Source organism: Poecile atricapillus, chromosome 33, assembly GCF_030490865.1.
Source record: "Poecile atricapillus isolate bPoeAtr1 chromosome 33, bPoeAtr1.hap1, whole genome shotgun sequence".
Lineage (NCBI taxonomy): Eukaryota > Metazoa > Chordata > Aves > Passeriformes > Paridae > Poecile > Poecile atricapillus.
The window spans coordinates 3,511,897-3,533,029 of record NC_081281.1 but is presented as its reverse complement, the minus strand read 5'-3'; the positions used below and the strand labels follow the sequence as shown (position 1 = coordinate 3,533,029).

The 21,133-nt window shown below is 54.5% G+C and overlaps 2 protein-coding genes and 1 long non-coding RNA gene across 5 annotated transcripts; 1 reads left to right on the top strand and 2 right to left on the bottom strand.

Annotated features, from left to right (window-relative positions):
* Nucleotides 1-1,948: 1,948 nt before the first annotated feature.
* Nucleotides 1,949-5,748, bottom strand: LOC131590329 (zinc finger protein 239-like). Its single transcript, XM_058860308.1, has 3 exons — nucleotides 5,361-5,748; nucleotides 4,865-4,940; nucleotides 1,949-4,679 (listed from the first exon to the last, which is right to left on the bottom strand). The coding sequence occupies exons 2-3, from the start codon at nucleotides 4,884-4,886 to the stop codon at nucleotides 3,517-3,519; spliced, it is 1,185 nt and encodes a 394-aa protein (XP_058716291.1). The 5' UTR covers nucleotides 4,887-4,940; nucleotides 5,361-5,748; the 3' UTR covers nucleotides 1,949-3,516.
* Nucleotides 5,749-5,775: 27 nt separating this feature from the next.
* Nucleotides 5,776-16,024, top strand: LOC131590333 (uncharacterized). 3 transcript variants are annotated; one of them, XR_009280064.1, is made up of 7 exons: nucleotides 5,831-5,876; nucleotides 6,839-7,103; nucleotides 7,298-7,371; nucleotides 7,832-8,008; nucleotides 8,605-10,823; nucleotides 12,361-12,437; nucleotides 12,890-16,024. It is a non-coding gene; the product is annotated as an uncharacterized LOC131590333 (long non-coding RNA). The 3 variants fall into 3 exon arrangements; XR_009280062.1 differs by lacking the exon at nucleotides 6,839-7,103 and having other exon boundaries at nucleotides 5,776-5,876; XR_009280063.1 differs by lacking the exons at nucleotides 6,839-7,103; nucleotides 7,832-8,008; nucleotides 8,605-10,823 and having other exon boundaries at nucleotides 5,776-5,876; nucleotides 12,890-14,974.
* Nucleotides 16,025-16,119: 95 nt separating this feature from the next.
* LOC131590323 (N-acetylmuramoyl-L-alanine amidase-like) lies at nucleotides 16,120-20,711 on the bottom strand. The gene is made up of 5 exons (XM_058860292.1): nucleotides 20,013-20,711; nucleotides 18,717-19,574; nucleotides 17,621-17,831; nucleotides 16,499-16,820; nucleotides 16,120-16,420 (listed from the first exon to the last, which is right to left on the bottom strand). The coding sequence occupies exons 1-5, from the start codon at nucleotides 20,335-20,337 to the stop codon at nucleotides 16,418-16,420; spliced, it is 1,719 nt and encodes a 572-aa protein (XP_058716275.1). The 5' UTR covers nucleotides 20,338-20,711; the 3' UTR covers nucleotides 16,120-16,417.
* Between the last annotated feature and the right edge of the window lie 422 nt (nucleotides 20,712-21,133).

The window sequence follows — 21,133 nt, the reverse complement described above, 5'->3', positions numbered from 1 at the left end:
CACAGACTCTCTTGGGAGTTGATCAGGAGAATTTCTCCCTGGTTTATTACCTCAGGTCTTTTTTCTAGACCGATACATGAAAAGTACAGAAAATAAACTCTTATTGGTTAGTAAACTAACACATCACCATCATTGGTCAGTGGGGTTCACCACCCCTCGGCTTTCTCTCGCAAGAAAACAAGGAACAAACAAACAGCACCTGCAAGGCTGTTCTCTATCTCTGAGGATTGTTTTAATTCCTCCTTATGAATTCCCAGGCCACTTTCCCAGGCAAGACTGAGAAAGCTATGTGGCCTGCAATTTCCACAGGCACCATGCTCTTTATTTCAGAGTTAGCATCCATAACTTTGGGGAGTCCAGGGACTGGACTTGGGCGTGGTGGGGTGTAGCCTTTCAAGCAAGGCAGACACCCTGGTTCAGAAGCCAGCACGGTGGCCACACCCAGGCCACTCGGACCATTACCCACAGACACCAATGTGATGGATGGCGAAAAATGGCGTTTATTGTAGGAGAATTTGACATTTTATAACCTAGGGTCACTGTGTTACTCCCATCTGCTTTCATCACAGCTAGGTGCTATTGGCTAATTGCAGGAGTCATTACCATACTCTGTGGAGAAGGGGGGTTACTAACTTTCCGTTACATTCCAAAATTTTCCGTGCTGCCATGCCCTACTGCTACAGTGGGGTGGACATCCCCAACCTGGCATTCCCACTTTGAGGGGTCCCCAATATTTGGAGTCCCAAATCTTGTCATTCACGTGTCCCAGTTTTTTGGCTGCCCACCCCAGGGGTACCAATTTTTTGGGATCTCCTGCCCACCCAGGCAGTCCCCACACAATGGGACCGGGGATAGGGTGCCAGGGGGACAGGGAGACAACTGCCCTGCCACCTGTGTCCGAGGTGTGGGACTGGATGCGTTTCCCCTGCTGCACTTCCCCTCCCTTCCCGGCACCCTGGGGACTCCCCTGATCCCCCCTTTGTCACTCGCTCAGCGTGGGGGCATGATGGCACCACAGGACCCCTCTCTGCGCCATCCCTGAAGTGGCACCTGCACTTTTTGTCATCACCACCTGCCAAACTGTCATCAGTGCCCCAAAGCAGGGGTGGTCTTGCTGTAATAAATCAACCAGAATTCCATTTCTTCATGCAGAAAAAGCCAATTCTTTATTCACAGAATGCATTTTTGTACATTTTTACAGACCTCATGTTGAACTCCCATTGGTTAGTAGTTTCCATGATATTCAATTAATTGGTTAGAAGGCGTTTTGTGTGTATGTGCTGACACTCAGATGTTTACATATCTTCTTCACTGATGCTCATGGGACAGACCCACTGTGCTCACACAGGTGAGCACTTGTTTTTCACCCAGGAATAGTTTGCTGTGTTAACAAACTTTTTATTCTCAAGGTAGTCCATGTGGCACAGGGGAGCAGTTGGGGACACAGCTGGGGACATAGCCTGGGAGGACAGGGCAGGAGGGGCAAGAGGGGCTAAGGGGTAGGGAGGGCTTTGGAGGGTGGGGATGGACCCAAAAATATGCCAAAAGCAAGGGGAGGGCAGCCAAAAGTGGGGGAAAGAATGGAAAAGAGGGAAAGGATCCAAAATAGGGGGCAATGGACCCAAAATAGAGGGGGAAACACATAAAATAGGGAGAAGGGACAAAAATAGGGGGAAAGAATCAAAAAGAGGGGGTAAGGACCCAAAATGGAGGGGGAAGGACCCAAAATCAGAGGACAAAAGGTGTCATGGGATGTCGTGGGGTGTCACAGAGTGTTGTGACGTGTCCCTACCTGTGCTGGCGCAGGCACAAATGCTCATCCAGGAGCAGCCACGATAACATCCTGCAGGACACAGGGACACCCTGCAGTACACGGCCCTGGGACCTTGGGGACTTTGGCCCTGCCGGGGGTGGGGGACAGAGACACAGGGGGAGGGAGGGTGACACACAGAAGGGGACAGGGACACATAGGGGAGATGGTGACAGGGACTCACAATGGGGACAGGGAGACATGGGGCAGGACAGATGTCGCTAAAGGACATGGAATGATTCACACAAACACGTCTCAGTGGTATGACAAGAAAAACTTTATTTTTTGACTCCAGTATTTATAGATTTTCAACAATGACCAGGGATTGGATAATTAAGTTACCACCTTCCCAGTCACACTGGTCATGCAAAACGTCCATCAAAGAAGTTTCTTAGAAGGAATGTGTTTGTGTTTATAGTTCATAGTTACTTTCCTGGGAAAGTAGCTAAAACTATGAGAACAAGATCAGGAGGCTTAGTTTTCAGGGTGACAGACAGGAACGCACAGAAGGGTGACAGGGAGCCATGGTGGGGGATGGGGACATATGGAGAGGAGGGGACACGATGCCACCAGGACACGCATCCAGTGACAACGTCGCCACACCTGTGGGGATGCTGCCATCAGGATGCCTCCAGTGACACCCAGCAGGGGGCCACATGACCCCATGAGTGACACTGACCCTTGCTCTGTCCCCAGGGGCAGTTGGTGTCCCCTGAGCTCCGTGGCCCTGGCACACTCTGGTGGCTGCCACTCATGTCTGGCCCACTTGTCACCAGCTGAACAAGTTCCCCATCCTGCCCTGGTGGGGCATGATATTTAGCTGGGACACTGTGGTGGTGAAAGTGTTGATGTAGTGGTAGGAACTGCATCAGGCAGTGCTTTGCCATGGCTGAGATGAAGGTGCTGGTGGCACTGACGCTGTCCCAGTTCATGTCACCATCCATGTTCATGTCCCCTCATGTCCCCATCCAGGGCTGTGTCCTCACATGTGCACGTCCTACCATGTTCCCATCCATGGCCATGTCTCCATCTATGTCCATGTCCCCAACCAAGTCCCCTCATGTCCCCATCCATGGCCACGTCTCCATCCATGGTCATGTCCCCCATGTCCCACCATGGCCCCACCCATGTCACTGTCCCCAGGATGGCCCCATCCATGCCTTAGTTCAATGTCTGAAACCCCTGAAACAGGGGTAAAAATAAAAAGAGATTAACAGAAACCTTTTCATTTCAAGGCCAAAACAAAAGGATTTATGTGTCCCTGCTGGCAGAGCATCCCCATGCTTGGGTGGGTGGGAAAAAACATTTTTGGAGGGGTTTCCACCTCACTGTCTCCAGAATCATGGGTTTTGCCCCAATCCATCCCCGTTTGGATGTGGAAGATGCCAAAGGGCCAGAGAAAATTAAAACAATGGATTTATGTTAGAGAAAACCTACAAGGACATCCAGTGTTTCTTGATGCCACCAGAAGATGCAAAAAGTGAGATTTTTCTGGGGTCAGGAGTCAACAAATCCGCTGTCCACAATGGATTTCTGATGTTGGTCTGTAGATGTGACCAGGTGCCCACAGGGAGCCAGGAGGATGCAGAGACGCCAGCCAGATGCCTTCCCAACACGGATCATCCAGTGTGGATCCTCCCAAGGGGGATGGAGCTGGAGCAGCACACAAAGCTCTTCCTGCACTCAGGGCACTGGCAGGGCTTCCCTTAGTGGTTGCTCCGTTGGTGTTGGTTCAAGGCTGACCTCTGTTTGAACCCCTTCCCACACTGGGGACACTCAAAAGGCCTCTCCCCAGTGTGGATGCGCCGGTGGGTGATGAGGGTGGAGTTGAGCTTGAAGCCCTTCCCACACTCGGGGCAGCGAAAGGGCCTCTCATCTGTGTGAATCCGCTGATGTACGAGGAGATCGGAGCTGGTCTGAAACCTCTTCCGGCACTCCTCACACTCATAGGGCCGTTCCCCTGTGTGACTCCTCTGGTGTATGATCAGGTTGGAGCTCCGACTGAAGCTCTTCCCACACTCACCACACTTGTAAGGCCTCTCCCCAGAGTGCATCCTCCTGTGATGCATCAGTTCTGAGCTCTGGCTGAACCTCTTACCACATTCCCCACATTCATAGGGCCTCTCGCCAGTGTGGGTCCTCTTGTGGACAATGAGGTTTGACCTCTGGGTGAATCTCTTCCCACACTCGGGACACTCATAGGGCCTCTCCCCAGTGTGGATGCGCTGGTGGGTGATGAGGTCAGGGTTATTTTTGAAGCCCTTCCCACAGTCGGGGCAGCGAAAGGGCCTCTCATCCGTGTGAATCCGCTCATGCCTGAGGAGCCTGGAGCTGCTCTGAAACCTCTTCCCACACTCAAGACACTCGTAGGGCCTCTCGCCTGTGTGCGTCCACTGATGCTTCAGGAGACTGGAGCTTCTCTGAAAGCTCTTCCCACATTCCCCACACTCATAGGGCCGTTCCCCCGTGTGGCTCCTCTGGTGGTTGATCAGGTCAAAGCTGTTTCTATAGCTCTTCCTACACTCCCCACACTCATAGGGCCTTTCTCCAGTGTGGATCCTCCGGTGGTGGATCAGGGTTGAGCTCCGGCTGAAGCTCTTCCCACATTCCCCACATCTATAGGGCTTCTCCCCACTGTGGACCTGCTCATGGACCCTCAGTTCCAAACTCTGGCCACCTCCCTGGCCCAGGGTGGGTCTTTCTTCCTTGGATCCCTGTGATCTGCGTTTGCAGCCCGTCTTTGTGCAGGATCTCCGTGGCTTTTCCTCCCCATTGAATTCCTGAGCTGTGGCGCCACTCAAAACAGCCTCTTCCACGAGGTTCTGCTGCAAAGACTTGTCCCTCCTGGTCTCTGTCCACTGCTCCTTGTCTGGGGGAGGAAGGACGAGGAGAGGATGGGATTTGCCTCTGTGCCAAAGGGAAGGGGAAGGTGATCCCCCAGTGCGTCCCCGGCAGGACAGCATCGGCAGTGGGATTGTCCTGCAGCCAGGGGCTGTGCTGGGCTGGGACATGGAGCAGGAGAAAGGGGGAAAGGGGCACAGACTTCCTCCTCACCTGCCAGGGGCTCCTGGGCCATCTTCCTCGCGTTGTCCTCCTCCTATATCCGGCCAAGGTTTGGGAATGGGAAATCCTGGTTTGGGGGTGAAAACAAGGGCTGAAAACGTTGTTTGATGGTGCCGCTACCAAAGTGCAGCTCGAAAAGTCACCGCCCCTTTCAACCTCGTGAGGACCAGACCCCATTCATCTCCAGCCTCCCCACCCCTTTCCAGGCTGCCGGGGGTCCCCCGGATCCAGGATCGCTCCTCTTTGCCCTCCCCGCTCCGGGGCTCTCGCGTTCCCCCCCGGCTCTCCCGGGGATCCCCAAACTCGGTATTGCCCCTCTGCCCACCGGTACCAGGCGATCGCCACGTGGGACCCCCCAAGATCCCTCCAGGGCATTTGCGGCTCAGCTTTGGGGTCCTGCAAGATTCAAACATGCCCTATTCCGCAAAAAAAACCCTCACGGAGACTCCCACGATGGATTTGCGGCGAGCTCCCCCTCCCCGCTCACCTGTGGGTTCCGGGGATGGGGATTAGGTGATGCTGCTGGAGCCGGGGGAGCTGCCCCTGAGCGGGCGGGCGGGGAAACTGCGTGGTTCTGCTGCTCCTCTTCCTCCCGCTGCTTCTCTTCCTTCTGTTCCTTCTCTTCCTCCTCTTCCTGTTCCTCCTCTTCCTCCGCTCCTCCTCCGCTCCCAGCTCGGCCCAGGCAGGTGCCGACACCCAAAAGCAGCCGCGCTCTGCCCTGCGGTGTCTCCCAATGCGGCCCCGCCTCGCGCGGCACTGGGAACGATACTGGGAGCACCGGGAAGGAACTGGGAGTGCTTTCCCTCCCAGTACGGCTCTTACTGGGAGCACTGGAAGGAAGTGGGAGGAAACGGCGCCGGGACGCGGCGACACCGGCGGTGGGCGGGGCTAAACAAAAGGGCGTCAGGAGCGATCGCGCGCTGTGATTGGTGGGCAGGAGCAGGGCGCTGTTTCCCTGGTCACGTGAGGGCCGGGGGAGTTGGAGCGATGGCGGCGGAGTCCGGTGAGAGGGGGCAGGGGCTGGGAATGGGATGGGGAATGGGGACGGAGACAGGGACCGGGAATACGGGAATGGAACCAGGAATGGAGTCCGGACTGGGATGGGAGCCGGACGGGACGGGGGTAGGGGGGACACGGAAACGGGCGGGGCCGGGGGCGTGACAGCGCGGAGAGGGGCATCCGGTACAGGAGACACAAGGAGTCGGAATGGGGGGACATGGGAACAGTTCCAGGGCAGGAGGTCCTTGATCAGCTGCCCCAGAACCTCCACCAGGGTCTCCCAAGTGTAGCCGGAGTCACTCAGCTTGAGGTTCCCAAAGCCCTGAGCAACTCCCAAGTCCGTCCCAGGAATCCTCAACACCGCTGAACCCATCATCTCCCAGATCCCTTGGACGATCGTCCCATGTCCACATCCATCTTTTAGTTCAACATCTTTATTTTTACCCTGGTTTTGGGTGTTTCGAAAAGACAAAAATAAAGGAAAAGAAAATCCAGGCCACGGGGAGCCAGGAGGATGTGGAGCCCCCTATCCACTGAGGGCACTCACAGGGCTTCCCTTAGTGGTGCCTCAATTGGTGTTTGCTCAAGGCTGACCTCTGGGTGAAGCTCTTCCCACCCTTGAGACACTCATAGGGCCTGTGACATCACAAGGAGCAGGGCTGGCTGTGATTTTTTTGGTGCCTATGAAATCGCAAGGGCAGTGTCACACCGGGGGCAGCTCTCAATGTCCCCAGCAGGTCACGCTGTCCAGTGCAGCCCATACCAGCAGTCACTGCACACATAGAAGAGGCTGGGCTGGATGTGAGTCAGGGCAGAAACGCTGCCCCTGGGACTGGGGTCTCCCCCTGTCTCTGGGGCACAGCCCCTGGTGGGAACACCTTGGGCAGGGCATGCCACTGCTGCTGGGCCATGGGGACAGGCCGTGCCCCATGCCAGCTGCCTGGACCCCTCTGATGCCTGTCCCAGATCCCTGTGGCTCCTGTCCCCACTACTCCCAACCACCTTCACTCCATCCATCAAAGTCCCACTTAGTCTCTTCACTGTGAACTTTGGAAAGAATGAAAGAAAGGATGCGTTGTCAGTTGACCCTGGATGGATGCCAGGCACCCACCAAATCTGCTCTCTCACTCCCCTCCAGATGGACAGGAGAGACGAAATAGAATAAAGGCTTCATGGGTTGAGATAAGGACTGGGACAGATCACGCAGCAAATGCCATCATAGGAAAAACAGGTTTGAAATTAGAGATATTAATTAAATTTATTGCTATCAAAATTAAAGCAGGATAATGAGAAGTAAAATAAAGCTGTAAAAACACCTTCTGCTCATCCCTCCCTCCTTCCCAGCTCAGCCTCCTGCCCCAGTGGGTGCAGGAACACAGGGAATGGGGGTTCTGGTCAGTTCATCACATGTTGTTTCTCCTGCAGCTTGGGGAGAGGAGTTGTTCCCCTGTTGTGCCAGGGGTCCCTCTTGGAGACGCTTCTCCATTAACTTATCCAAGGTGAGTTCATCTCATGGACAGCAGTTCTTCCTAACCTGCTGCAACCTGGGTCACTCTTCCATGGGTCACATATCCTACCAGCACCCTTCTCCAGGGTGGGCTCCTCTCTCCACAGGTTTGTAGGTCCCTGTCAGGTTCCTGTTCCAGCACAGGTTTCTCATGGGGTCACAGCCTCAGCTCAGGCATCCTCATGCTCTGGCACAACATCCTCCAGGCGCTGCAGGTGCATCTCTGCACTCTGTGCCCTTCATGGGTTGCAGGGGCCCAGATGCCTCACCACAGACTGCACTACAGAATCTCAGGGCAATCAGCTGCAGCACCTGGAGCAGCTTCTGCCCCTCCTCCTGCCCTGCCCTGGGTGTGTGCAGAGTTATTCCTCTCACATGTTCTCACCCTGCTCTTCCCTGATCACAGTTACAACTCCACAATAACTGATTCTCTGAAATCTGTTATCCCAAAGGCATTGCCACCATTTCTAACTGGCCCAGCCTTGGCCAGTGGCCGGTCTGTCTTGAAGCCAGCTGGTGTTGACTCTGCAGGACATGGAGGAGCAGCTGCTTCAAGCAGCCTGTCACAGAAGGTACTCCTAAAGTCCCCCTTTACCAAAACCTGGCAAGGGAAACCTAGAATAAGTATGGTAGGTTTTTTATTACAATTATTGATTATTACTATTATAGGTATTATTTCTATTTTTGTTATTAATATTCCAGTTATTATTAGTAGTTTTAGTCTTTTTGACTCTGTATTAATAGTGGCTATAGTAGAACTCAAAAGTTCTTAATTGCAAGTAGAAATTTTAATTTTATCAGCCTCTTGCCCTGCCCTGTTCTGTATCATTGCTGTACGTGAAGCCACTGCTGCCAGGGCTCCATATTTCCCTGGTTTGGGAAATTTGATGGCATTGCTTATATGTCAGACAGAGAGGGCTCATTCCAATCAAATGCACTGCCTTAGCTCTTCTAGTCTCCATGTTGGAAGCTTGTTTTCTAACTGTCTCATTAAGAATTTTTGGGTTAGGTTCTTTCTCCTTTTGAACTGAAGATTGACGAGAGAGGGGCAGTTTTCTCTTGTTTGGTCTCATTTGTTTATTCTTTTCTTATCCACATTACAAGGTACAAAGAGCTGTGTGCACTATGATAGAAAGGGGTAAAATGGCTAACAAAGATCCTCTGCAAGGTCTTTTATATGTCCATTTACCCAATTAACAGATGACAACTAAATTATTTTTCTTAGTGACCCAGTGACCCAACACCTGTGTGCTGCACTCTGACATCTTTTATCCAATCACTTACTACCACCCAAAAACCCCTAGGAGAAGAACATGAAGAAGAAAGAAGAAGGACAAGAGACAACACCCTAAATCCTCCATCTTGTCTCCTGTTCTCTAAACTAACTTTTTCACCCAGTGATTTAAGAAACTTTCTAATCTACACACTTACACTTCTAGCTTTTTCTATCTAACTTTAACATTTGTTTTCATGTATCACTATGAAAACATGCTGTCACGATCCGCAAGGTGGGATTCGTGATGTGGTTCTTTTAGTCGGTCTTAGAGTACAAAAGATTATCAGCAAACCAAGGACTTAAACAGCAAAACACACTTTATTGAGTGCTCATCAGCACTAATATGCGATAGAGAGAGAGAAAGAAGAAAGCAAAGCATAAGGAAAAGAGAGTAAGGGGATTATAGCTACCAACGTCGAAGTCCACTCAGCCGTCCAACGATGCAGAGTCTTCTGTCCGTTGGGGAGATCTCAAAGGAAGGTAAGTTTGGGGTATTATTTTATAGTCTTTTGCAAAGCGAGGGGCGCAGGGCCAAAAACAGAGGAGATTGATGAGCATTGTGATGAATTCCATTGCGCAGGGGACAGGTGTAGGGTACAGAGCGATCCATGTCGTGCAAGTCTTTGCTCACCAGCAGGAATGAGAGCCATGAGTCGTGGAAAACCCGCTGCGCAGGTTACCAAGCCTCTGCTCACCAGCAGGAATGAGAGCAGTGTACTGTGCAACCACCTGCAAACAATCACTTAGCAAACATCCACCTCACCTAGGCCCAAACCCCCAAGCCAAGTCCCTTGTGATATTCAGGGTCTCAGTCTCTGTCCTTGAGACGGTTGTGAGACAGATGAGGGAATCTTCAGACCATCTCTTACACATGCTCATGAATTTCATATTATATGAAATTCAGTGTTTTTCTAGAGCCTAGAGCTAAGTATTAGAAACAAGGGCACACACTCTGTATCTCAGACTCCAACATCTAACATTGTTGACTTTCTCAGCTTCTGTTAATATTTGTGAATATTTGAATTGCAAGATTCTGTAATCAGCTTTCCGCTTTGTTCTTAGATTTCTTAATGGTGTGTCAGAACTGAATGTAGGATTTTGGGTGGGACCGCTTCAGTCTGAGATGGAATTGTCTCAGCAGCAGCTGGTTTTGCACATCTGAGCAGAGATAACAAGGATTCAATGAAATTAATATTCTGCCTTGTTGCACAACCTGCAGTGGTTGGCTGGAGGGGGCAGTGGTGGGAGCTTCATTCCAGCACAGTCCAATCTAGATTACACTAACATATGAAACCAATTAGACCATGATCTTTTAAATACACATAAAAATACACATAGTTTTACTACCACAACTAGCCCCACTAACAGCAGTAATTTTAACCATATACATCTATGTGATCATGACACTAGCAGGATCTGGTAAAAGGGATGAACTGGTAACATTACCCCACCTGATCTGTATTGGGAATTCAATAAACTTTCAAAGTCCCTAAAATTATGAAAATAAATTTTTAAAACAAGTAAATCCAAAACCCAAGCTAAAAACAAGAGTATGAAAAATAAGAGCAGTTACCTAATATGAAAGTACTCCATGAGATGAGGGGTGGGGTAATGGCCGGAGCCCCCGGCAAGGGGCTGGCACTGGACACTGACCCTTTGCTGAGCAGGGGCTCGGGGCCCTGTGGCGCCTGGCGGGAGCTGGGAAGAGCGAGAGAGCCGGGCTAAACATCAGCACTGGGGCGGGCACGGACTCGGAGGGAGGCGGCACTGCCGGAGGGGGCCCGCAGAGCCTCCCTGCTCCAAAGTCCCGCGTGTGACAGCGGGCAGCGGCCGGGATCTTTGGGGCAGGGAGGAGCCGGAGGCGGGCGTTCCAATTGGCTCCAAGTTTGGAGCCGGATTTTGTCCCAATGAGGGGCAATTCCCGTGGTTGCTGAGCGCCGCCGCCGTCTTTCCTCACGAGCCTCCGGGCAGAGCTCTGTGCTCGGGGCCAAGGGCCGAGCTCCCGTCCGGAGGCTCCGAGACGGCGGAATTTCGGGGAGTCCCGGTGTTGGCTGCCAGCAGAGCCCCAGCGCTGGGCCGGGGGATGCGTGGGACCCTCCCGCGGTGGGGGTTGGGCTGCCCGACTCAGGCGCTGCATTGTCAGGACAGGGCCACGTGGCGATCACCCGGTACCGGCGGGGTGGGGGTTGGGAGGGCGGAGAAGGGCGGTACCGGAGCTGGGGGACCCTCTACAGCCTGTGGGGGGCAGGCGTCCCGATGAGGGGAACCCCCTGGCACCCTGGAACGTGGAGCCCGGATAGGGGGAACGCCGGCAGGTTGGAGATGTTGGGACCATGGACAAGAGAGCCATGGGTGCCCCGGAGCCGTGAAACGGGGCCCCCGGACAGGCAGTACCCCTGGAGCCCCTCCGAGACCCAGCTGGGGAGCCCAGAGAAGGGGAGCCTCTGGGATTCCCAGGAGCCCCAGCAGCCCATAGAGAGGGGATACCAATACACATTGGAGCTGCAGAGGCCCAGACAGGAGGGACCCCCTGAGCCCCAAAGTGGAGAGACCAGAGAGGGGGATCTTCTGGTGAAGCGTGGAAAAGACTCCACAACTCTTCTAAGTTTGAGAGTAGATACGTATTTTAGCCGGTGGACATAGGCGTAATTATTTCCAAAGGCATATGGCCCGGGAGTAAGAATCGGCTTTCTTTTATTCTATATAGTCTACGATTACACAATGCACCTGACACGTATTCATTCCTTAGCCCCGCCTAGACTCGCTTCGTATGCTAATGGGCTCCAGGCTTCTCTACGCCTGCCGCTCCTCAATTCGGGAGTCTTCGGTGGTCCCTGATGTCCTCCTCACATCTGAACTTTTCACCTTTGTCTCCGGAGCATACGCCTTAGTCCCTTGGTCACATTCCAGACCTCGAGATTAGTACTTGCTGGGTCAGGGGTCTCTTAATGCGAGTAGCCTTGTTCTCTCATCTTGTTTTCGGGCCCTGGCTCCTGTCTTAGTACAGCTGTGCTCTCATCCTGTCTCTGCACACACAGAAAAATTTCAGCATTCCTTAATGTCTTGTCAGCTAACTTTTAACCAGGTTTGCTTTTAACTCCTAAACCCCCTTGTTTCACTGGGTGGATGGTTTTTGCAGAAACTTGGTGGTTGTTGTAGTAGAGACAGACAATGACACCTGTTTCTTCTTCCAATCTTTATTGCACACATCTTATATTTATATGGTTATCAGAAGGCACCGTGTTCAGTTCCAGTTGATTAGGAACTCAGTTCACTGGTTGGTAATGGTGAGTGTACATGTCAATCAAAACTTTTCTCTCTAACAATGTTTACATACTTTTTCTACTGATTCTCATGGAACAGATCACTTGTTGTTACAGGTGCACTTGTTTCTCTCCCCAAGAATAGTTTGTTATGTTAACCAGCTTTTCATTCTCAAGATGTTTTTGCAAAAGAACTTATCAGGCTAGCTGTTAGCTATACTCAGCTGAAGTAACAAGGCCTGAACCATGATTTTACAAGGCCTTTCTTTTGTAGCATTTTATCTATATGTGACAGGTGGTTTGGGTTTTTTTGAGGGTGGCTGAATCTTGTTGGTCTGGAGGTTTTTATGGACACCAGACACCTGGTGACTTCCAGAGGTGGACTTGGGCAGGAGAAACACCCAAGCCAACGTGCTCACACCTTGTTTTTCCCCCAAAACAGGAATTCCAGTTCCCAAAGTTTAGCCAGATGGAGGAGGAGGCTACAAGGAAGAGGAAGATGCCCGGACACTGAGACAGGTGAGGAGGAAGCCACTGCCCCTTTCCCCCTCTCTCCTGCTCCATCTCCCAGCCCAGCATGGTCTCCGGCTGCAGGACAACCCTGCTGCCAACACCATCCTGCCGGGGATGTGTTGCTGCTGGAGATGAATAGGTCACATGGACACAGCTCGAGATGTGGTGAAAGGAAGAGAAAGTTTATTTCTTCTCCCAGGATTTATACGTTTCTGACCACGGCCAGGGATTGGCTAACTGCACTGGCTGTGAGAGATGCCCATCACAAAACGTGTAACAGAAGGAACGTACACATCTCTATGTTTACAGTTACTGCTCTGGGAGAGTCTTTAGAAAACTATGTTAGCAAGCTCAGAAGCTGAGTTTTCAGGGTGACAGGGATGCTCTGGGGGGATCTCCTTCCCCTTCCCTCTGGCACGGAGGCAAATCCCATCCTCTCCTTGTCCATCCTTCCCCAGGCAAGGAGCTGAGGACAGAGAACAGGGAGGAGAAATCCTTGCAACAGAACCTCGTGGAAGAGGCCATTTTGAGCAGCTCCACAGCTCAGGAATCCAGCAGGGAGGAAAAGTCCCGGAGATCCTGCATGAGGAGGGGCTGCAAATACAGGACTTGAAGAAACAGTAAGTAGAGTTTGCAGGCAACACTAAATTGGAAGGAAGTGCTGACTCCCTCAAGGGCAGAGATCTTAACAAATCCAAGAGATGGGCAATCATCAACCATAGGAAGTTTAAGAAGGCTGAAGGAACTTGCAGGACACCTCATAGCAGCCTTCAGCTTCCTCCTGAGGGGCAGTGGTGGGGCAGGCACCAATCTCTGAGCTCTGCTGACCTGTGACAAGACCTGAGTGGATGGCTTGAAGCTGTGCCAGGGCAGAGTCAGGCTGGAGATTAGGAAGATTCTTCCCCCAGAGGGTGATTGGGCACTGCGTGGCTCCCATGGGAATGGTCGTCGCCCCAAGGCTGCCAGAGCTCCAGGAGCATTTGGACAGTGCTTTCAGGAACAGACTGGGATTGTTGGGGTGTCCTGTGCAGAGCCAGCAGATGGACTTGATGATCCTTGTGCATCCTTCCAGTTCAGGATATTCCATTATTCACTGAAAATCACTGGAGGAAGTGCCATGTGCTAAACCACCAAGGGCAGTTCCTGGCTTCTGGGAGAGAAGCAGACACCACCTGCCTGCTTTGCTGCTTGAGATCCCCATGAAAACATTTTGGGTTTCTATGTTCTGAAAGGTGGCACTGCCTGCATAGCAGTGCCTTCAGTTTACCACTCTTTGTGTCTGGAGTTGACCCAGGAATGTCCCATGGTAGCGTGCTCCATTCCTACAGTCACTTCCATACCAGGACCAGACCTGGAGTGTGGGGAGCAAGCTCCAGATCCAAGCACCATCTTCTCAGACCACAGAATATTAAAGCATCTCCTTGGGATTGCCAGAGGAAGGGGAAATTTGGGGCAAGGGGGGGACACAGCAACACCCCAAAAAGCCCCCCAAAATGTCCCTCTGCCCTCCCCAAACCAGCCCATGTTTACCCATAAAGTGGCTTCAAACTGCCCCATAACTTTTGCATGGGGTGGAGGGAGGCATCAGGACCATTCCCCCACCTTCCCTGTGTCTTAGCAGCTCTGTGCCCAACCGGGAGGAAGAATGGGGCTGGGGGTGTGTGGGGGGGTCTCCCTGTTGGAAATGATACAACTTCAACATTTTCATAATTTAAAATTCACCGTATAACCCATCAGCCCCCAAACCATCCCCATCACCCTCCACCCATCATCATAACCCCAAAGTTCATCACTGCCCACCCATCACCCCATATCACCCCCCCATCATCATCATCACCCCAAAATTCATCAGCCCCCACCCATCACCCTACCAACTGTCCCCATAATCCCCCAATCCATCATAATCAGCCCAGAATTCACCACCCCCACCCATCTTCATCACCTGCACCTATCACCCCATAACCCATCACCCCCTTAACCATCCCCAGAACCCCCCACCATCATCATCCCAAATGTCATCACTCCCCCACCCACAATCACCCCAAAATCCATGCCCCACCCCATAACCCCTTCCCCCCCACTCCATGCTCCCCTCTCCTGCCCCTTCCTGCGTCCCCAGCTCTGCCCTGGCTCTGCTGTCACCATGTCCCCCTCTCCTGCCCAGTGGTGCAGGTACCGCTGCAGGGGTGGCCTCATCCCCTCGCATCCCCTCAGGTCTCTGCGGCTCCTTGGACACCTTGGAGGGGGCGGAAAACACCGTCTGGAACAGCGACCAGTGCTCGCTGGCCTTGGGGACACCCCTGTCACTACCCTTGTCGCCATTGGTGTCGGGGTGGCTGTCGGAGCGTTACCAGCCCTGCAGCCATGTCCAGCACTGGCTCCCTGGGGACACCCCGCTCCTTTTGGGGTCCCCTCCAGTGCGCCACTTGTAGGTCTTCAGTAGGGTGGGGGGCTCGGGGGTGGCCGGGCCTGGCTTCCACCTCCATGTGTGGTGGGAGAGAGTCAGTTTTGGGGGCTTCAGAGGGTAGATTTAGAGGGTGGTGGGAAGGGGAGAATCATTTGGGGGGATCCATGGGGTGGATTTGGGGGCGGTTAATTTGGGGGGAGTAATTTTGGGGGTTGGATTTGGGGGGTGGTGGGATGAGGGGAGTCACTTTGGGTAGTCCATGGGCTAGATTTGGGGTTGGTAGGATTGGGAGAATCATTTTGGGGGTTGAATTTGCGATTGATCGGATGGGGAGAATAATTTTGATGACTCCAGGGCTGGATTTGGGGGTGATGGGATGGGGAGAAGCATTTTGGGGTTGGATTTGGGGTTGGTGGGACAGGAGAGGCATTTTGGGGGCTGAATTTGGGAATGATGGGATGAGGAGAATAATTTGTGGGGGTCCAGGGACTGGATTTGGAGGTGGAGAGGCACCCACAACCTGGCATCCCCACTTTGAAGGGTCCCAATTTATGAGGTCCCAAATCCCTGAGGTGTCCCTGCCCACCCAGGGGTCCCAGTTTTTTGAGTTCTCCTGCCCACCCAGGGGTCCTCATCCAGTGGGTGCCCCCACAGCCCCGACCCCTGCTGGGAACAAGGGGACAGGGGAACAAGTGCCCCAGGTGCAGGTGGGACTGGAGGCGTTTCCGTCCAAACTTCCCCTACACCCTGCCTGCACCCTGGGACCCCACTTCACCCTCCCTTTGACACCTGCTCAGACGGGGGGCTTGGTGCCACCAGAGGACCCCTTCTCTGTGATGTTCCCGAGGTGACACCTGCACTTTTTGACACCACCACCCACCAGTTTGTCACCAGCTCCCCAAAGCAGGGGATGGTCCATGTCTTACAGGAGGGGGGGTGATGACAACATTTTTGGGTTCCCCCCACCACCCTTACCTCCTCCCCCACCTATGCCCCAGGAGGTAATTCCACTGGGGATGCACCAGTGACACCAGAGGGACACCATGGGTCACCCCTTGAAGAGACTGAGGGGGTCGCAGTGGCTCCTGGAGTCCCTCCAAAATGACAACTGGGGGACCCAGGATGCTGCCGGAACAATTTGGGGAGTGGGTTCTCCTTTGGGGGGGGGGGGGAAGGCATGCAGGCTTTGGGGTCTCCAGGATGGGTCCTGAAGTCCCCTCCCATCACTGCAAAATCACCCCCCCAGCCCCTTCCTCAATTTCCCTCACTCTGTAGCCAATGTTCTGCAATTAGTTTTATTTTGCGGGGTTTTGGGGTGGGGGCTACTGGGATGGGCTGGTGGGCCAGTAGGGTGGGCCAGGGTATGTCCAGGCTGGTGGTCATCTGGTCTGGGGCTGGCCAAGCTGGTGGGCTACAGGGCCAGGGGCCATCCAGACCAGAGTACAGCTGGGATCCATGGCTCTAATGTCCATCTGGACCAGTGTCCATCCAGAGTGGGATCCATGGTCTGGTGTCCATCTGGACCAGTGTACAACCTCTCCTGCCCCTGTCCAGCCCCCTCTCCAGCCAGGGCCACTCCTCACTGCAGAGTGGACAAGACCCATAGTCAGTCCCAAGATGACCCCAAATGCCCTCCCACCAACCTCATCAGACCACTTACCCTGAGCCCCGGTGCCACCGGTGTCCCCTGGAAGCCAGGCCAGCTCTGGATCTCCTGGAAGAGGGCATTGCCGGGGCAGTCGGTGTGGCCGAGCTGGCGGTGGCCATGCAGGGTAAAGTCTGGCCGGATGTGGCCAGAGCGGACGGCGCAAGGCAGGAGCTCATCTCGCACCAGAGCGAGTGTGTCGGTATCGGGCAGGGTGGCCGTGAAGTCCCCGATGATGCCAACTCCAAAGCCTTGGGTATTGTAGCCCTTGGTGTGGGCACCCACCCAGTGCCACCCCCGGCCCTCATACAAGTACCCATCCGAGCCCACCACGAGGCTGTGAGGACACAATGGGGACAGTGAGGGCACAGTGGTGGGGACTGCAAAGAGACAGGGATGGGGATTGAAGGGGGACAGTGGTGGGGACAATGTGGGGACAATGGTGAGTGCTGTGTGGGCTTAGCAGGAGAGAAGGGGAACAGGGATTGGGAATGTAGGGGGACAGGAATGGGAACTGGAAAGGGATGGGGACTGTGAGGGGTTATGAAGACAGTGTAGGGACAGGGATGGGGACTGTTGGGGGGACAGGGATGGGGACTGCAGGGGGACAATGATGGGGACAGCAAGGGGACTGGTGAGGACCATGGTGGGGACAGTGATGGGGACCGTGAGAGGACAGTGGTGGGATCTGTGAGGGGACAATAGTGGGGACTGCAGAGGGACAATGGTGGGGGAACAGTGGTGGAGACCACAAGGGCACAGTGATGGGGACCATGGGGGTTGACAGGGACCATGAGGAGACAATGACAGACCCCATGGGGGGTAACAGGAACCAGGGGGGTGGCAGTGCCCACAGGGCAGGGGCCATGGGAGGTGGCAGGGACTGTAAGGGATGACAGGAAGCAGTGGAGGTGACAGTGCCCATATGGGTAAATTATCAGGGCCCATGGAGGTGACAGGGACTGTGGTGGCTGACAGGGGCTGAAGGAGATGATGGGAACCACAGGGGATGATGTGGCCTATAGGCAGTGACAGGAACCAATGGGGATGACAGACCCCAAAGGGGTACAATGACCACCCCACAGGGGGTGCCAGAGTCTGTGGTAGGTGCCATTGCCCCAGAGGGGTGACAGTGACCTGTAGCCGATGTCGTCCCAGCCACGAATGTCCTGATGGAAGCGCTGCATGTCCCTCATGGCACGGGCGCAAGCGCTGAAGGTCCGGCAGGGCTGTGCTGGCTCCAGGGTGTGGTGCAAGAACACCAAGCCCAATGGGGGCTGCAGCAGGGCTGGGGTGCCCCGGTAGGGACGGGCGTCCCACAGGCAGCGGGGCATGATGGCTGGGCACTCTGCAGGGACAACAGGGTAAAGGTGCTGAGATCTTAGAGACATGGGAAAGGCCTTGTGTGAAAGGGACATGGGGCTTGACGGGGGCATGGTAGACACGTGCCCACATGGGGACAAGGGGCTTGATGGGCCCTTGGGGGACATGGTGGTGTCCACATGGGGACATGGGACTCCTTGGTGACATGGTAGAGTCCACCAGGGGACAAGGAACTTGATGGGGATGCAGTGGAGTCTGCATGGGGACATGGAGCTTGATGGGCCCTTGGGGACGTGGCAGAGACCATATGGGGACAAAGAGTTCCTTGGGGACATGGTAGAGTCCACCAGGGGATGAGGGACTTGACAAGCCCTTGGGGATATGGTAGAGGCCACGTAGGGACATGGGGCTTGATGGGGACATGGTAGAGTTCACATGGGGACAAGGGGCACCTTGGGGATGTAGTGGTGTCCATGTGGGGATATGGCTGGATATGTCTCCTGAGGCATTGGAGACATGGCAAGGGCCATATGGGGACAAAGGGCTGGAGGTGTCCCATGAGCCACTGGGGACATGGCAGACGCCATCTGGGAAAATGAAGCTTGATGGGGGCATGATAGAGGCCTTGTGGGGACATAGGGGGTGACAATCCCTGTCTGGTAGGTGACAAACCCTGTTTAGAGGGTGACAACTCTGTTTGGGGCGTGACAATGCCCATTTGCATGGTGACCACCCTGTTTAGGGGGTGACCACCCTGTTTAGGTGGTTACACCCCCGCTTAAGGGGTGACAATCCCTGTATGGGAGGTGGACATTTAGCCCTGTTTAGGTTTAACAACCGCCATTTGGGAGGTGACAGCCCTCATTTGAGGGATGACACCCCCATTTAGGAGGTGCCACCCTGCCCATACCCACGTAGCGCTCGATGAACTCCTGTGCTGCCCGACGAGCCACAGCTGCCACCTCCTGTGTCCCTACGTCCCTCAGGAGCTCCAGGCTGGGCGACAGGGTCCTCAGCACCCCCAAAATTGCCGCCACCTCCTTCTCCAGCCGTCCCTGTCCCACTAGAGCTCCAAAATCCCGGCGCCGGTAACTGCTGGGGGGTCTCCCCTCTTCCGAGCCATTCCCGGTCCCATAGTAGCCCTGGAGCAGCTCAGCCAGTGGGAGGGGTCCCCGGGCCAGCCGCGCCCCCAGGAGCACCCCATCCATGGCCCCGATGGCCAGGGGGTCGGGGACAGGGGACATGGGACCCCTCAAGGTGTAATTTTGGGGGTTCTCCACGTCGTCCCAGCAGCCGTCAGGTCCCAGCGTGGTGTCGTTGTTGTCATCCCCCTGTGCCAGCAGGAAGGATGTCCCCAAAGCCTCAGAGATGGTGACAGCCAAGAGGGGGTCGGTGGGCGGGTTGAGGGTGGGGAGGGGTCGCCCAAAGCCGCCAGATCTCAGCCCCGCCTCGATGCCGGCCAGGAGGGGACCGAGGGCCACTGTAGAACCGTCAGGGGCCAGCACCGCCCCCAGCTCCGGAGTCGCCGAGTCGTAGCGGAGGAGCTCGGTCAGGAGCTGCCACTGGCCCGGGGTGAGAGCCGGAGGGCGTTCGGGAGTCCCAGCGGGCTCGCCCAGCACTGCCCGGCACCCCGGGGTGCTGCAGACTCCCAGCTGCCTCCCCAAGGCCGTGGCAGTGCCAGGGGAACCCCCCCAGGCTGGGGACTCGAGGATGTCCAGGATGGCGAGTACCGAGTCCATGTGGCGTGGGGGAACAGCTGGGGACACAGCTGGGGCACAGAGGATGGGAAGTGAGGAGGGTTAAGGGGTGAAGAGGGAGTTGGAAGAAGGGAAGGCACCCAAAAATGTGCCAAAAGCAAGAGGAGGGCATCCAAAATTGGGGGAAAGGATGGAAAAGTGGGGAAAGGATCCAAAAGAGGTGGAAGGGACCCAAAATAGGGGGAAAGGGTTAAAACAAGGAGGAAAACGACCCAAAATAAGGGGGAAGGAATCAAAATAAATGGGGGGAAGACCCAAAAGAGGGGGAAAAGAATCCAAAATAAGGGAGAAAGGACTCAAAATAGGGGGAAAGGATCCAAAACCAGAGGGGAAAGGACCCAAAATGGGGAGAAGGGACCTAAAATAGGGGGAAAAGGACCCAAAATCCGAGGACAAAGGGTGTTGTGCATCATCACGGGGTGTGCCAGGGTGTCATGGCATGTCCCTACCTGTGCCGGGGCCAGCGCAGACACTCAGTGCCAGGAGTAGCCACATTCTGAGGGACACAGGGACACCTTGAAGGACATGGAGACACGCTGTGGGACACGGAGACACACAGTGGAGCAGGGGGATCTCCTGCAGGACATGGCCTGGGACTTTGGCCCCACTGGGGGCGGGGTACAGGGACACAGGAGGAGGGACACAGAGACACAGGGGGAGGACAGGGAGGGGAGGGAACATGATGCCACCAGGACACACATCAGGGGACAATGTTGCCATACCTATGGGGATGCTGCCACCAGGACATGTCAGGGGACACTGCCACCAGGCCATGTGACCTTGAGTGTGACACTGACTCTTGCCCTGTCCCCATGGGGTCCCCTGAGCTCAGTGGCCCTGGCACACCCTGGTGGCTGTCACTCACTTCTGGGACACTTGTCATCAGCTGAACAAGTTCCCCGTCTCGCCCTGGTGAGTGGTGACATTCAGCTGGGACACCGCAGTGGTGACAGTGGGGATATGGTAGCAGGAACTGCATCAGGCAGTGCTTGCTATTGCTGAGATGAAGGTGCTGGTAGCACTTGTGATGGCGCAGGTGGTGGCATTGATGCTGCCCCAGTTTGTGACCCCATCCATGTCCATGTCCCTCCCTACTCATGTCATTGTCCCCCCAAAGCCCCCATCCATTTCCACATCCCCCCATGTCCGTATTCTACCCATATCCGTTTCCCCCCAGGTCCCCATCCATGGCCACATCCCTATTTATTTCCATGTCCATACCTATGTCATTGTCCCCCACATGTTCTCATTTACACCTAGTTCAACATCTTTATTTTTACCCCAATTGCAGAGATTCTGAAGGGATAAACTGTGGAGGCCAGCAAGGCAACTAATAGTGTAGCCACTCTGCCCGGAGAGAGAGCCCATAGGCTTGAGTTAGCCACACGCCCCCCAGGGAGAGGCTCTCCCTTGAGAGCCTTTTTGTCATGGTGAGTTGTTAAGTTACCCCCAACATGCATATAATTTGTATCTTATTTGCCCTTCCCCCTTGCTCCACCCCTGTGCCCTCAGACCATTGGCCCTGTTGTTCTACCCTGCCCCCTACCATCCCTATATAATCCTGGCTCTC

What these genes read in the sequence shown, in the direction of transcription:
- LOC131590323 (XM_058860292.1), bottom strand. Translation starts at nt 20,337, where the DNA reads ATGGCCTGGTGGCAGTGTCCCCTGACATGTCCTGGTGGCAGCATCCCC. An exon ending in GTTCATCGAGCGCTACGTGG is followed by an intron (nt 17,832 to 18,716) that starts GTATGGGCAGGG and finishes TTGTCCCTGCAG; the next exon opens with AGTGCCCAGCCATCATGCCC. An exon ending in TGGGACGACATCGGCTACAG is followed by an intron (nt 16,821 to 17,620) that starts GTCACTGTCACC and finishes GTGTCCTCACAG; the next exon opens with CCTCGTGGTGGGCTCGGATG.
- LOC131590329 (XM_058860308.1), bottom strand. Translation starts at nt 4,886, where the DNA reads ATGGCCCAGGAGCCCCTGGCAG. An exon ending in GGCCCAGGAGCCCCTGGCAG is followed by an intron (nt 4,680 to 4,864) that starts GTGAGGAGGAAG and finishes TTCCTCCCCCAG; the next exon opens with ACAAGGAGCAGTGGACAGAG.